Raw genomic sequence first — 14603 nt, 5'->3', positions numbered from 1 at the left:
TTTCAGGCTACCCTCTAACACTGTAACTTAATTGGAATGTAATCAACATAATCTATTGCTGATTATTCAGCTCAGGCATCAAATCCCCAAGAGCCCTTTCATCCTTAAGGAGTGACTTGTTGATTACAGCAAAGCACAGACCAATCCGTTCCCTGATGGCAGAGGGTTCTTTTTTTTTTAACTCCTTGAAGATCAAGAAAATAGAGTAACATTTGGAGGACACATTTAAAAGGTTTATTAGTAACAAGCAGAGCGAGAGCAGGCAACCTTGGCTGACTCTGTGGAAACAGGCCCATATTTGGACAGTTTTCCCCAAACCTGGAGTAATCCTATCCTCCCGCACAGTGCCTGTGAGATTGACAAGGAAAGTTCCCTTCACTGAACTTGAGGGGAGCTCGTTTTAGAACCTCCCTATTTCCAGGGCATTGGTGGGCATCCAAGTAGTTCTCCAGCTTCCCTGAACCTCTGGTTTTCTTTTGTTAAATAACGCATTTGGCACAAAGCGTGTGGCACCGCATTTGGAGCGTGGACCAGTGCGTCTCAGCAGGCAGCTCTGACCCCTTTCCGGAATCCCAGCCTCCCCACCCCTCTTCCTCCACCTGCTAGCTAGCTATGGCCTGTGGGTAAATTCAGGGCTGTTTCTCCTTCACCACAGGTTTTCAGGACTGGGGACTCCTGAGCCTGATTTACAATCCTGGGCAAATCACTAGTGAGTGCCTAATTGCAATACTGATCAAGCTGAGGTTGTAAAATCACCGCTGAATTGGCAGGATTTCCAAGGCCCATTTTGCAAAATTGCTGCAAGGTGTGGCATGTTGGCCATCCACGTGGACGTCTTTCCCTCAAGCCGGGGATATTTATCGAGTTCTGAACGGCTGGCCTTTTACACGCGAGTTCTGAGTCTGATCCAGCAGGCAGAAACCGGAGAAGGCCACAGTAACAGGTAGAGATGGGCTTTGAGGACTGGGGATTGGGGTGGACTGTCAAGGGGTTTAACTTTACCAACGCCGCCAGGATCTATCAGTGCAGCAAACACAAAGGCCAATGAATGCCCTTTGGCGCTGGAATTCCCTTGTGTGTGAACTGGGTACGCTCATCCCTGTGCCACCCTGGGGCGGGTCAAGGGTGTGTCCAAGACACTTACTCCCCAGCCCAGTGGACAGGACACGGTTAACCAACGCGGCTTCTTAAAGCTCAAACTCCACTTTGCTGAGGCCCGCTCGGCTGCCATCCTGTCAAGGGGCAGCGACTGGGCTTGGTGGAGAAGAGGAGCAGCCGGGCAGGTTGGCGGGCACCGAGGGCGGCCCAGCTCCGAGCCCTGTGGCTTTCGCCCGCGGGAGCGAGAGCCGGCTGTAGGCGTCTCCTTCCTGTGCAAACTTTTCTGTCCTCTTCCTCCTCCCGCCCTCCCCACCGGCTCCGCGGCGCCCGGCGTCCAGCCGCCCGCCCTCCCCGCGGCCTCCCGGTGGCCGCGCACGGGGCAGCGCCGAGCAGGGCAGCCCTCGGCGCCGGCCCCACCCGGTGCTCCGCGCCCGCCGCTGCCGCCCGAGCCGATGGCAGAGGAGGGCAAGCGCCCCCCGGGGCCCCCGGGCGAGTCTTTGGCTGCACCAGCGCCCACGGCCCCGGTCCCCGATCCCGAGGAGCCCGCCCCGCCGCCGGCCCTGCGCTGGCTGCCTGGGGACCCGAGCCCCCGCGGCCGCTCCCAGAGCGACCTCTCGGCGTCCTCGAGCCGGGGCCGCCCACTCCGCGTCCACATCTCCGGCTCAGGTAAGGGAGACTGGGGCGCTGGCAGGGAGGGCCGTGCGCGGGCAGGTGGCGGCCAGGACGTGCGCAGACACCGGCCGGGGCCGGCTGCCGGCGGGGAGGCCGAGATTGGACGCGCCCCCTCCCCCGCCACCGTTGCTGGGCTGCAAAGGCTTGGGGACCCCGGGCGGAAGATGCCCGCGCCAGGTCAGAGCACCGCTGCGGGGTGCGCGTTCGCGGCGATTGTGCGGGTTGCCGGCTGCTCGGCTTGAGGGCGCCAAGCAGCGCTGGCTGGCTGCCCCGGTTCAGGGTTTGTCTGTCACCTAGAAGAGCCTTCTGTGTCTCGAGTGCGAATTTGGTCCCTTGGAAGGGTGCGGTCGCTTGGCACCGGGGGATGGGCCAGTGTAGGTCTTGACAGTCCAGGCAAACTGCTCGGGCTTCGCACATTGAGAGTTCTTTCGCGGGGTACCGGTAAGAGGATGTGGAGTTTTTCTTCTTTATGAACACCTATGCAGGTGTTGATGAGAGCTTGGCTGGGCAGCTGGTGCATCACCCTCCGCTGCGACTTGAAGCAGTCCCGGAACCTGCACCTGTGCGCTAGGGACACGGCAGGTCCTCTAAGCTGCCAGGTGCAGTGGCATTTGGCAGAGCCAGAAGAAGGGTAGCCGAGACCCTGTGCGGGCCACCTGTGCTGTGTAGCTGCGAGAAAATGACTTCATCTTGTCTCTCAGGGTGCAGGTTTCAAAGTAGGAATGACAATAAGGAAGCCCCACAAGGGACTGTCCTGTAGATCAAATAATTCATCTACGTTCTCCAAGAATGGTAGAGCTGGTTTTGTCAAAGTTCACCAGATGCAGTAAGTTTCCACCGTTTGTTTTCTGCTATGCGGCCTATATGGACTGTCAGGGCACTGGGTGATTCTTAAGGTGGGTGGCCAAGCTGGAGAACCACTGTTTTATGTCATATATCTTAATCTGGCTCATTGCTTGGGGAATTGCAATCCGGTGCCTGGGATGGCCTGGACCTGTGTTACCTTGGAGAGCTGGTTGTGGAATCTGCTCAAGCCCTGTTGGTGCTCTCCCCACCTCAATAACCCCAGGGACCGTTCTCAGCCCTGTTCTTGATTCCAAGTCTTGTAAGACGTAGTTCCTCCCAACGGGTGGTTTCTGTGAGTTAGCTGTCTGCTGTGAGTTCTTGAGTGTTCACAAGGAAGGGAAACCATCTTCCGCAAAGTCAAGTGGCCCGAGAGGGTGAAAGGTGTGCTGTCCAGGGGGTGTCACAGAGTAGTGTCACTCCAAAAGATGGGATACTGCCACCCACACTTCCCACGCTTGTTCCCCTCCATCCTTCTTTCCACTGAAGTACAGCAGAAACTCGTGGGGCAGACGTTTGGTGCAGCAGTTCACATGCTGCTTGGGATGGTTGCAGTTGGTATTAGAATGCCTGGTTTTGCGTACTGGCCCTGTGCCATAGTCCAGCTTCCTGCTAACGAGTCTCTTGGAGGTACCAGGTGATGGCTCAAGTCCTTCCCTCTCACGGGAGACCAGAACTGAGGTCCTGGCGCCCGTCAGGCTCCATCCTGGGCCAGTCCTGGTGTTGCAGGGTTTGGGGGAGTGAACAAAGGGGTAGATTTTTGTCTGCTTCCCTCTCTTGCTGTTCAGAATTTTAAAATAATAAAATTGCGACTTGGCTTCTTACATTTAGCCAACTGCTATAATAAAGATCTGATTAATACAGTACATGTTTTCAAAGACCTGCTCAGTGCTAGCACTGTGTGAACATTGTGGGACTAAACCACCTTGACAAGCCAGTTTTCCTTTTCTACTAGGTGATGACTAGATTTTTTTGTTTGCTTTGTTTAAAAAAAAAAAAAAAAGCATGTGATACTTCAAGGACTTTAAATTGTGGTTTGAGGAATTAATTTTTACATAATATGATGCATTTATAGTTTTGTATATCAAAATTGTAACAAAACTCAACTGTTGTCAAAGAGGTGCATTTTTAAAATAAAGTTGAAATAACTGGAAGTAAATAAGTGGTCTTCCTGATCTTATGAAAGCTGGGATCATTTTTGCTGCAAAAAACCACAGATTGATTTTTGCCTTATGGTTTTTGAACTCCCGGAATTCAATAAAAGTTCTAGGTTTTCAAAACTTTAATAGTCCTGGTAAACTGGTGTTTTACAATTTGCAACAAAGTATATAGTGAGATGTTCTCTTCAGTTTTATGCTTTGCAATTTTTATTTTATTTATTTGAGTATGTGAGCGGGATCCTCCATCAACCAGTTTACTTCCAAACATGCTCAGAACAGCAAAGGTTGGGACAGGGTGAAGCAGGACCTGGAACTCAATCTAAGTTTCCCATCTAGATGTTGGGAAGCCAAGCACTTGAGTCCTTGCCTGCCGCCTTTGAGGGTGTGCATTAGCAGGAAGCAGGTATCAAGAGCGGAGCTGGGAGTCAAGCCTAAGTACTGTAATCGAACATGGATGTTCCAAAGGGGTAATTTCATCTCTAGGCTGACTTAGCCTGTCTGTAATTTTTAGATCAGAGTTAGGTACAGTATTAGGAGCTTTGGTATATTTAATTTTTCTGATAAATCCCTTTGATAATCCCAATTTTCAGCAGGTAAGGAACCCTAGCATTTTTTACCATTTGGCACAAATGTGTCCCCTGTCAGAGGTCCTGGTTTAGCAGATGATGGCTAATGATTACACTGGGGCTCTGCCCCTCACTGAGAAACCCAGATGGAGTACTGGGCTCCTAGCTGCAGCCTGAAACAACACTCAATGTTGCAGGTGTTTGAGAAAGCAGCCAAAAGATGGAACCTCTCAATTTGCCTGCCTGCCCTTCTTTGCTTTTCAAATAAAATGTAGCTGCAGGCATGTTTCTGTTGGAAGCATCCAGCAGGAACTGGCTGTGGGCCTGCTTGGGCCAGGCACTATTCTGAACTATAAGGGCTATGGGAGGATCAAGAGGTATTCACAGTATTCGGGGGATGGCATCTGACCATGTGCGTTCTGTGTAGAACAGAGAAATACTTCAGTCAAAAAGGAGCATCTGGAGTCTTCAAAAAAGTACTTAGACAATGCATATGGTGAGAGAACCATGCATGGATTTAAAAAACTTTTTAAAAAAAATTTAATTTTTTTTGGAAAGGTAGATTTACAGAAGGAAGGAGCCACAGAGTGGAAAGATCTTCCATCTGCTGGTTCACTCCCTAAGTGGCTGCAACAGCCAGAGCTGAGCTGATCCAAAGCCAGGAGCCAGAAGCTCCTTCCAGGTCTATCATGTGGCATTGGGCCATCCTCTACTGCTTTCCCAGGCCACAAGTAGGGAGCTGGATGGGAAGTGAGGGAGCCAGGACACAAACTGTTACCCATATGGGATTCTGGCGCGTACAAGATAAGGATTTAGCCATTGGACCACTGCTCCAGGCTCTCATTTCTAAAACATTTACATCGAAATAAACTCATCTTTTAATGCCATCTTTTGTGAACCTGTTGAACACCCTTCAGTTTCATTATTCTGATTCCTGTCTACCTGTGCCTTGTTATGTCAAGGGTTACAAGTAATAGCAATTCCAGGCTCCTTTTCTTCAGTCTTTAATCCCTGGTGTGATCTGTGCCGAGTGGAATGAGAAATCCAGCAAACTGGGGTGTTTTGGCAGCCCATCCTCACTCTTACCAGGCCACTGCCACAAGCTGCCAGCTAAGATCAGTTCTGCTCTCAGTTTCTCCTGTTGGAGAAAGCCCTTCTTAACAACACTTTGCTAATGCTCCCAGAGTGCCTCTCATCGACCTCTAGGGTTGCAACTCTTCTTGTCCATGCTTTGTTCCTCAGAGTACACGCTGTGCCAGAGTGTGGCCATAAGCTAGACTGGAGGTGCCCTAGGCCAGGAACACTGGACACCTGCTCCAAACAAGGACCATCTGGCTCTAAGTTTGCTTTTTTATGACTGTCTGTTCATAGGACAGTAAGGCCACTCTGCCAGAAAAGGACAGCCAGCTTGGGCAAAGCAAAAGGGTGCCAGGTGGAGCAGGTGCTTTAAGGCTCCAATCAGCCTGTGTTCTGCCCTGGAGAAGTTGTGCACATGGCGTGGACATGTGTTTCCCCTTCCCCAAGGAGAACTCCCTCTTGCACTAAGGTCCTGGACTTCTCACCCAGTGAGGAGTGTGTTGATCAGGCTTCCATCCTAAAATGGGCTGCTTGTATCTGAATCCCACAAAGGCTGTCAGACTCCTGTTACACTATAGCAGAGACTACATCCTGAAGCTCAGATCTACTTATAGTGTGAAGGGATCCCTGTTAAGTCGGGTCATGTCTGCCCTAGAGCTGAAACCAGAAAGTTGTTGGGCACTGAGGTAACCAATTTCCTCTTTCTTTCCCCAGCACTTTCTTAAGGCTGCTGCGGTCGCAGCTGACAGGGGCTGGTCTGCCCCTTACTGGGCAGCTTTCTCACTGTCTCATCCCAACCAAATCTCTCCCCCATCAGGTGCTTCCTTACAAACAGCTCATCACATCCCCTGTCCACCTACCGACCACATGGTCTTCACTTCCTGTTAGCTCTGGCTTTTGTGTCTGACTTCAGGAAAGTTTCTTCATAGTTGAGACTCCCCCAAAAGACCTATCATGTGGAGCCTATTTTCCCAGCAGACTGCAGGATCAAGGTCACAGAGACTAAGGATTGATGCTTTGGATCACATACCCCCACTCCCCTGTGCTCCCTGCCCCAGGCCCCAAGCCAAAGTCAGTTTTGGAAAGCAAAGTCAAGCAGTGGCAGCATGTCATTGCTTCAGTCGGTCAACTAATCCTTAGAGTTGCCATGTGTGGAATGCTGTACTAAGCCTCAGGTGTCGGAGGTGAGCAGACAGAGGACTGCAAGCAAAGAGCTCACTCAGAAAGTGCATGGCCGGGCCGGAGCTCAGTATCCCTGGTGACGTAAGCCATATACCACGTGCGATGCCAACAGTGATGAAACGATATTGACAATAATTGTTGATACTCTCAAAAGATGCATGATCCTCTCGTTTTTCTGGATACTTGTAATTTACAGTGGTGCCTGCATGGTACTGTGGGACTGATGGCAAAACTTGGATTGAGTCTGGGCCCCACTATTACAGAGGGTGCTCTAGGCCAGGAAGTGTGTCTTAAATTTTCATGTATTTGATGCACAAACAGCCAGCGGACTAAACACAGAGGCTGTAAGGACACCACAGTCTAGTGGTGAGAGATGGGCCAATAACAGTGAAGAACGGGCTGTGATTAGTGCCCTGTCCTCATGCTCAGGTAGCTCAGTTCTGGGCCCTCTTCAGTTAGAGGAGAAATGGGAAAATGGAATTGAGTGAGGTGAAAGAAGAGAATCTGGAAAAAGAGTACACACAAAAGCATTAGTGCTCCCAAACAATCCAGCACAACAGGGAAACTGGCTGGCTCTTGAGAAGGGGTATTATGGGAGAGCACAAGCAGGGGGAATAGAGAACTAGGTTGAGGACAGGCTGCCATATCTGGCCTTTTCCTGGGAGCTATGTTGTAGGTGACTCTTGTAAGGCATTTGCAGGTTTGGGAAGAACGTGTGCTGAGAAGTCCTGGTGGGCCGTGACCATCCTGGAGGGCACACAGACATCAGAGATGGATACCCAGATGTGTGGTTGTTACTGCTGTGGTCTTGGCTGGCTCTCTTCACCTCCCTGTGTTTGACTTCCTCGTGTCGGCCCTGGAAATGATGAGTAACAGGAACACTTCCCCTCACTCATCAGATTACTTTTTGTCAGGCTAACGCGTGTGGAAAATGCTTTTGAGCTTCAAAGTAATGTGTAAGGGAAGGGCTCTTTTTCATTCTTCTGTAGTAGTACCCACGGTGGCATGTTGAAATTGTTCATGGCGTTGTCTCCTTCCCTACACCATGAAACTGAAGGGGACATAAAGCATGTTTATCTTCGTATTCTCAGGGTTTAGTCCACAGCCTTGCACACACACACACACACATTACATAAAAATGGTCAGCTCCAAATGTTTCAGAATTTAAAAAATAACCAACTCAGGATTTTTGCAGTGTCTTTCAAGAACTTCCCATGAGCTCATTAGAGCTTTGCGTGTTGTGCAAACATCACTTGTAACGCTTGTGAAGAGGAAGTCACGACTGTGAGCACAGCCTGAGGCTAGTGGCAATGGGGTCACCATGGCAGGGGTTCCTCTGTGGCTTGCCTGGAATGTCCACACTGGGTGCTGGGTACAAGGGTGCAGACAAGTGCAGCTAGAAGGGAGTGAAATCAAGCTAATTCTGCCCTAGATTATTAAATATATTATCATGCTACATCTTCATAGCACCTGTGTGATCCAACCATGCGTCAGCCCCACTTTAGAGGTAAGAAACTAGACTTCAGAAAGGTAGAGTAACATACAGATGCCACAGCCAGCAGCAAAGTAGCAGAACCAACACTCACATCTGTCTAACTTGAAAGCTCACACTCCTCTGTTACCCCATGCTAGCTTGCTGCGTGTATTTCCATCAGGTGCAGATAACTCATGTGTCTCCACCAACAGGGAGGAAACTGCATCTTTTTTAAAGTTGCAAATGTCATTAGGTGGGAGATCATCAGAGTCAAAAGGCTTTTGTCAAGCTTTCGGTTGCCTGTCCATCTTAGGGTGCATGGGCTTCAGATTTCCTGTCTCAACAGCAGACTTCACTATTCTGAGATGTACAGTTCTACCAGTATTTTCAGATTGGCATGCTTCAATTCTAACTGCCCACATGCATTTTTTTAAAATCAGAAACTACTTAACCTTGGAGTTGTGAGCATAGTTCAGGCACAAGAAACATTTCTTGTCTCAAAGTAGTTTCAGTTAGAGTGAAGCTCAGGAAAACATACTGAAGCTGTCTAGTGTTTTCAAAGGACTGTGCGTGATGACTCATTATCTTTGATCGCACAGGCTGAAATCTGCCTGAACTTGGTTGTACCAACCTGCCTTGGAAAGGCTTCTGAGTGCTAACTCCCTTAGTGACCTACTGGCTATGGCTTGACATTTATGTATCTTATTTCACACTTTCTTGAAGTCTTGAGAAAAATAGTTGTGGCTTATCACTCATAATAGGAAGAAAGTTGTGACTCCAAAAAAGTACATTATCTATATCCACTGCCACAGACTACAGCTAGGGTGAGGAGGTAATAGGTACAACAGTTCATTTTTCCATCAACAGCTTATATATTTTCAGTGTGTGATGTAGAATTTACGGTCATGACTTAGATCATCAACATCTGTCTGTAATCATCTGTTCATATATGTTCTATTTTGTTAAACTTAGCTATATGAGAGTGACAGATATCCTGTCCACTGGTTCACATAAATGTTTGATTCCTGCAAAACCAGGAGGCTAGGTCCAGGTCTCCCACATAGGTGGTAGCGACAAAGGTACTGGATCCTGTTTCCCAGGGACACGTAAGCAGAAAGATATAATTGAAAGCTGAGCTTGGACTTGAACCCAGACAGTGCAATATGGGATGTGGGTGTCCCAACTGACATCTTAACAACATGTCAAATACTGCCCTGGACTTGGTTATCTAACCTGTCTGAATGCTTGGCATATATTCGTATAGGTTAAACACCAATCACAAATATTTTCAATGTTTTTAAATTTTATTTTTATATATGTCAAAGCCAAAAGAACAGATAGAGCAAAAGATCTTCTTTCTGCTGGTTTACTCTTCCCATGGGCTAGCTAGCCTAGGCAAGAACCACAAATCCAGAACTTCTTCTGGGTCTCTCATGTGGGCAGCACGAACCCAAATATTTGAGCCATATTCCACTGTACCCCAAGCTGGTTTGGAGGCAGCATAACTTGAATGGAAACTGGCACTTCAATATGGAGTGAGGATGTCTTAAGTGGTGCTTAATCCACTATGCCTGTCTTAAAAAAAATGCATTTTAACCCTTCTTTTTTGCAGCCAAGTGAGCATTATCTAGATGCTTAATACAGTGACAAAAAATGTGATGATGCAAAATACGGTTTATGTAATAGTATTCACATGTTCAAAATAAAGCTGTCTTTCAATATTGTCATATTCCAACTTTAACTTTATTGAACAAAACAGTGCTTTAAAAATTTGACTAAAGCATATGATCACTCTTATAACACTTGAGTTAAAGCTCTTTATAAAAATCATGTCTATCTGAAGAAATGTAGGTTTACGGTCAGTGAGAGGTGTTGAAGGGTCATTCCAGAGATGGCGATAACAGTGGACATATTGTGGAAGCTGATTTATTGTCTGTTATCATGATTATTTGAGTAGGAATAATAATCATTTGAATACCTGCATCACACACATGACTTTATAACACCTCAGACCACCCAAACATATAACCTTGTATAATATATGCTAATCCATTTGAGCTATTAACACAGGGCAGTGACTGCAAGACTAGTTAAGAGGTCCGTGTCCCACATCAGTGTGTCTAAGTAAAATGCCTAATTCCGGTTCCTGTCTCCAGCTTCCTGCTAATGAGCCCCTGGAAGGCAGCAGTGATATCTGAAATGGTTGGCTTCTTATCATCCATGTGGGAAACATGGATTGAATTCCTAACTCCTGACTTCAGGCCTGTGCCAACCTTGACTATTGCAGGAATTTGGGGAATGAACCAGAAGTTGGGAGATCTCTCTGACTCAGACTTTTTGCTTCTCAAAGAAATGTTTTTTTTTGTTTGTTTGTTTGTTTTAAAAACCAGGGAAAAAAAGGTGGCAGAATAGGGTAATGACACGTTTTAACAGAGAGACATTGGAGAGGACAGACCGATGGTAAAGTGGCACCTGGAATATGACGGACACAGGAATGCAACAGAGACAACAGTGAGGTATTACACTGACCAGCACCACCAACAACAACTAGATGAGAAGGGTAGTTCAACGGGCCCTCAGGAGGTGAACCCAGACATAGAACTACTCATCCTGCTGGTTTGTTTGATTTGACCAGGAGCAGAGATACCGAAGCAGATTTCCAGCAGGCACTGTGAGAACAGAATGGATTTCACAGCCCAGAACCCCAGGAGAGCCAAATCAGGCACCATCTTGTGTAGGGGGGGAAAGGTCATGGGACAGGACTGCACATGTACTAAGCTTGGAGAGAACTTATTTCTGGTCCAGTAAATAGCAACAACATGGCATTCTACAGGTTCCACCCCAAATAGGTCAAGGTAGCCCCCACACCTAATGGTCAGCAGAACAACAACTACACAAGTTGCACGTAAGGTGCCATTTTGTATAGTATGGCAAAGGCTGTGAAACTGCAGAGACAACAGTGAGCTGTGTATTTGCTGAGCTGGGAGCAAAATCACTTCCATGTTAATGCACTGCACTGGTCCTACTTTGAAAATAATATGATTTGGCTTCTTATCACTCAAAATCGGTCTGTGTGGCCCTCAGATATAATGGGCTAGCAGGTTTCGACAAGACCAACAACCTAGCTGTTTAGGACACCTGCTGTCTCCCTGATCCTGGGACCTTCTCCAACCAAAAGAGGGAGAAAGGTTATCCAGACAGTGATGCAACCCCAGCACAGTATCACAGGAGGTGGAGAGTGGTGAACCAGGAGTTGGGGCTGTAGAGACCTTGGTGGAAATCTAACATAAGAGCCCAGATCTGGAACTCACTGCAGGGAGTGGTACAAGTGAATGCAAACAAAGAGCCATGTACCAACTGCAATAAATAAAATTGAACTGTAGACCTGAGACTGTCAGAGCTTGGAAACCTACCCCAAAGAGAAGAATCTTATAACCAGAATTACAATGACCAAGAGCAAGAGAAAAAACAAAGGCACAATGAATATTACCGAAAACTCCCCTGCAAAGCAGTTAAAAGTCTTTGCCAACCTCAGAGTTCACTGAGGAATACATTGAGAAAATGGGGGATACAAACTCAAAACATTTATTATAAGGCTTCTTATCAACAAAGAGAAGCACATGTAGGAATTTAAGGAATATGTCACATAGGAAATAGCAACACTGAAACAAAATCAAGCCAAATTGTTAGAAATGAAGGACTCGGACCTGGCGTGGTGGCCTAACAGCTAAAACATACAGGGATCCCATATGGGCACCAGTTCTAATCCTGGTGACCCTGCTTCCCTTCCAGCTCCCTGCTTATGCCCTGAAAAAGTGGTCGAGGACAGCCCAAAGCCTTGGGACGCTACACCCACATGGGAGACCCAGAAGAGCTCCTGACTTTGGATTGCCTCAGCACCAGCCATTGTGGTCACTTGGGGAGTGAATCAGTGGATGGAAGGTCTTCCTTTCTGTCTCTCCTCCTCTCTGTATGACTGACTTTGCAATAAAAATAAATAAGTCTTAAAAAAAAAACAAAAGAAATAGAAAGTAAGGACACAATAGAGCAAATTAAAAATTCAGTGGAAAGTCTCAATAAAAGAATGAAGGAGGCAGAAGAAAGAATCTCAGACTTAGAAGATATGTCTTGTTACAATGGAGAAACAATCAAAAAGCTGGAAGCAGAGCTGGCTTAAGCTAAAAAAAAGTATTCAAGAATTAAGAGACACTATTAAAAGTCCAAACATAAGGGTTATGGGAGTTCCAGAAGGTGCAGAAAAAGAAGCTGGGTTTAAAAATGTATTCAATAAAATAATAAAGGAAAAAATCCCTAATCTGGAGAAAGAATTTAAAAACAATATACAGAAGGTTCCCATAATTCCCAACAGAGTTGATCAAAAGTGATCTTCACAATGGCACATGATAATCAGACTCTTTTCAGTTGAACATAAGAAAAAGATTCTTAAATGTGCACATGAAAAAAAAAAAATCAAGGACCCTATAGAGGAACCCCAATCAAACTCACACCTGACTTCTCAGAGCAAACTCTATTGGCCAGCCCAGATTCTAAAAGCAAAAAATTCTGGCCCACAATAATGTACCCAGCAAAACTTTCCTTTGTCTTTGAAAATGAAATAAAAATGCTTCCACAGTAAAGAAAATTTGAAAAAATATGCCTCTTCCAAACCTGCCCTCTGTCAAGATGTTGTTTTGACAGAGAAAAAGAATAGCACCCACCAAAACCAAAGGCAAATGTGGAGAACATCCCAGTAAAACAACAACAGAAGACTAAGTCAGTGAACAGCCCATTACTAAATGACAGGACCAAATTACCACCTGTATTAACCCTGAATGTAAAGCTCCTCAATATCATACATCATAGATTAGCAGACTGGATTAAAAAAAAAAAAAAACCTATCTATTTATTGCCTATAAGAGACACATCTCACCAACAAAAATCAGTGGAAACTATATCTCATGGATTTTGATGTTTTTGTTTTTAGTTTCATTTCTTCAGAATTTTTTTCTCATTAAATTCTTCACCAACTCAAAGATGACATAGAAGCATCATTTTCTCCAAGAAAGTTCTTCATTTTCTTTTCAATTTCATCAGCAATGCGTTAGTCACTAAGTAGCATGCTATTTAATTTCATGGCATTGTAAATTTCTTTCTTCCTGTTGTTGATTTTGTTTTGTGGCTTGTCATTTGGGGGGATGTATAGTGACTGTGCAGTGAAGACTGTCATGTCCAGATGTGAGGATACGATGCAGTGTGCATCTCTACTTCTGGATCGAGGCTGGACTCCCAGTGAAACTGTTGAATGTGTCTTGACAATGGGGTGCTGGATTCTCTGCCATTGTCCATGCCTGCAGTGATGGATTTATGACTGTTGGAACCATACTGTTGTAATGAAATAAGGAAACTGGTGGTGGGAGGGAGAGATGGGGAAATCCCAGGACCTATGGAACTGTATCATAAAATGATGATGATGATAATAATGCAAATAAGCAAAGAATCTTTATGGAGAGTTCTCAGGATAATTCAATATGATAGGAGCAAAAGGATTATTAATAGCAAAGTTTTGGTCAAAATGAACAAATTTCCAAAGCCAGTTGTAGATGCTCCCATGTTTGAGGGAAGGGAGTTTTGTTTTGGATTGATTCAACCTTTAGTAAGACTACAGGAGCAGTCTGAAACCAAGGCAGACCTGCGGATTGTGAAGCCGGGCCTGGGAAGCTGTCTGTGCCCAAGGACCGTGCTATCACCTGACACTTCTTCTTTCTCAAGATCAATTTATTTACCTGCCATGCTACAGAGTATCCATTTCTTAGTCCACTTAGAGGCTGTAACAAAATATCATTGACTGAATGGCTTGTAAAACCAAAGATATATTTCCTCAGAGTGTTTGGAGGCTGGGAAATCCCAGATTTACGTATGAACAGATTTGCTATCTGGAGAAAGTTGCTTCCTGTTTTATAGCTGATGTCTTCTCATTGTTCCTCTCAAAGACCTTGCTTATAAGAGCAGTATATTGAGAAACAGAGTTTCAATGTCTAGATTTTGAGGGGATGTAAATTCAGTCTATAACACCAATCTATCTGTTCATCCATCTATGTATCCTAATCTACTCACCCATTTGCCCATCACTGCAACCCATATTTCTCTGCTTCTGCCCTTCAGAGTCACCAAATTTACATGTCTTGGGTTCAAGTTAGCGGAGAGAATCATTGGTGCTCTTGGATCTCAGTTCTAAACACAACCTGAGCAAGGTAGTTGTTCTTGTAACCAGTTACATCCAGTGTATGGCCCCTTGAGGCTGCTGGAATATTATCGTGTAGGTGTGGAGAGTTGGGTGTTAGATGACAGGTGGAGGTATTGGGAACATGCCCAGAGTTTCCATCACCTCCTTGTACAGAGTACTCAGAAAATAATCATTTCTTGGACTGTTGGAAAGGGTAGATGTCCCTGAGAAAGGCCAAATGTCTGTGAAGGTAAGAGGAAAAAGGGTGGAGTCAGAAAACCATGTGGAATAAGTAAATATGTGTTTAA

The 14603-nt window shown here is 46.0% G+C and overlaps 1 protein-coding gene across 5 annotated transcripts in view; it reads left to right on the top strand.

The window, feature by feature from the left end:
* Nucleotides 1-1123: 1123 nt before the first annotated feature.
* Nucleotides 1124-14603, top strand: part of PHACTR2 (phosphatase and actin regulator 2) — a 264714-nt gene continuing 251234 nt past the window's right edge. For all 5 annotated transcript variants that reach the window (XM_058668492.1, XM_058668427.1, XM_058668399.1 and 2 more), the window contains exon 1: nt 1124-1764. In XM_058668492.1, the coding sequence (XP_058524475.1) occupies nt 1551-1764 (214 nt within the window). In that variant the 5' untranslated portion in view covers nt 1124-1550. The remainder of the gene's footprint in view (nt 1765-14603) is intronic.

This window comes from Ochotona princeps, chromosome 1, assembly GCF_030435755.1.
Source record: "Ochotona princeps isolate mOchPri1 chromosome 1, mOchPri1.hap1, whole genome shotgun sequence".
NCBI classification, from domain to species: Eukaryota; Metazoa; Chordata; class Mammalia; order Lagomorpha; family Ochotonidae; genus Ochotona; species Ochotona princeps.
This window is presented reverse-complemented; position numbering and strand designations above follow the sequence as displayed.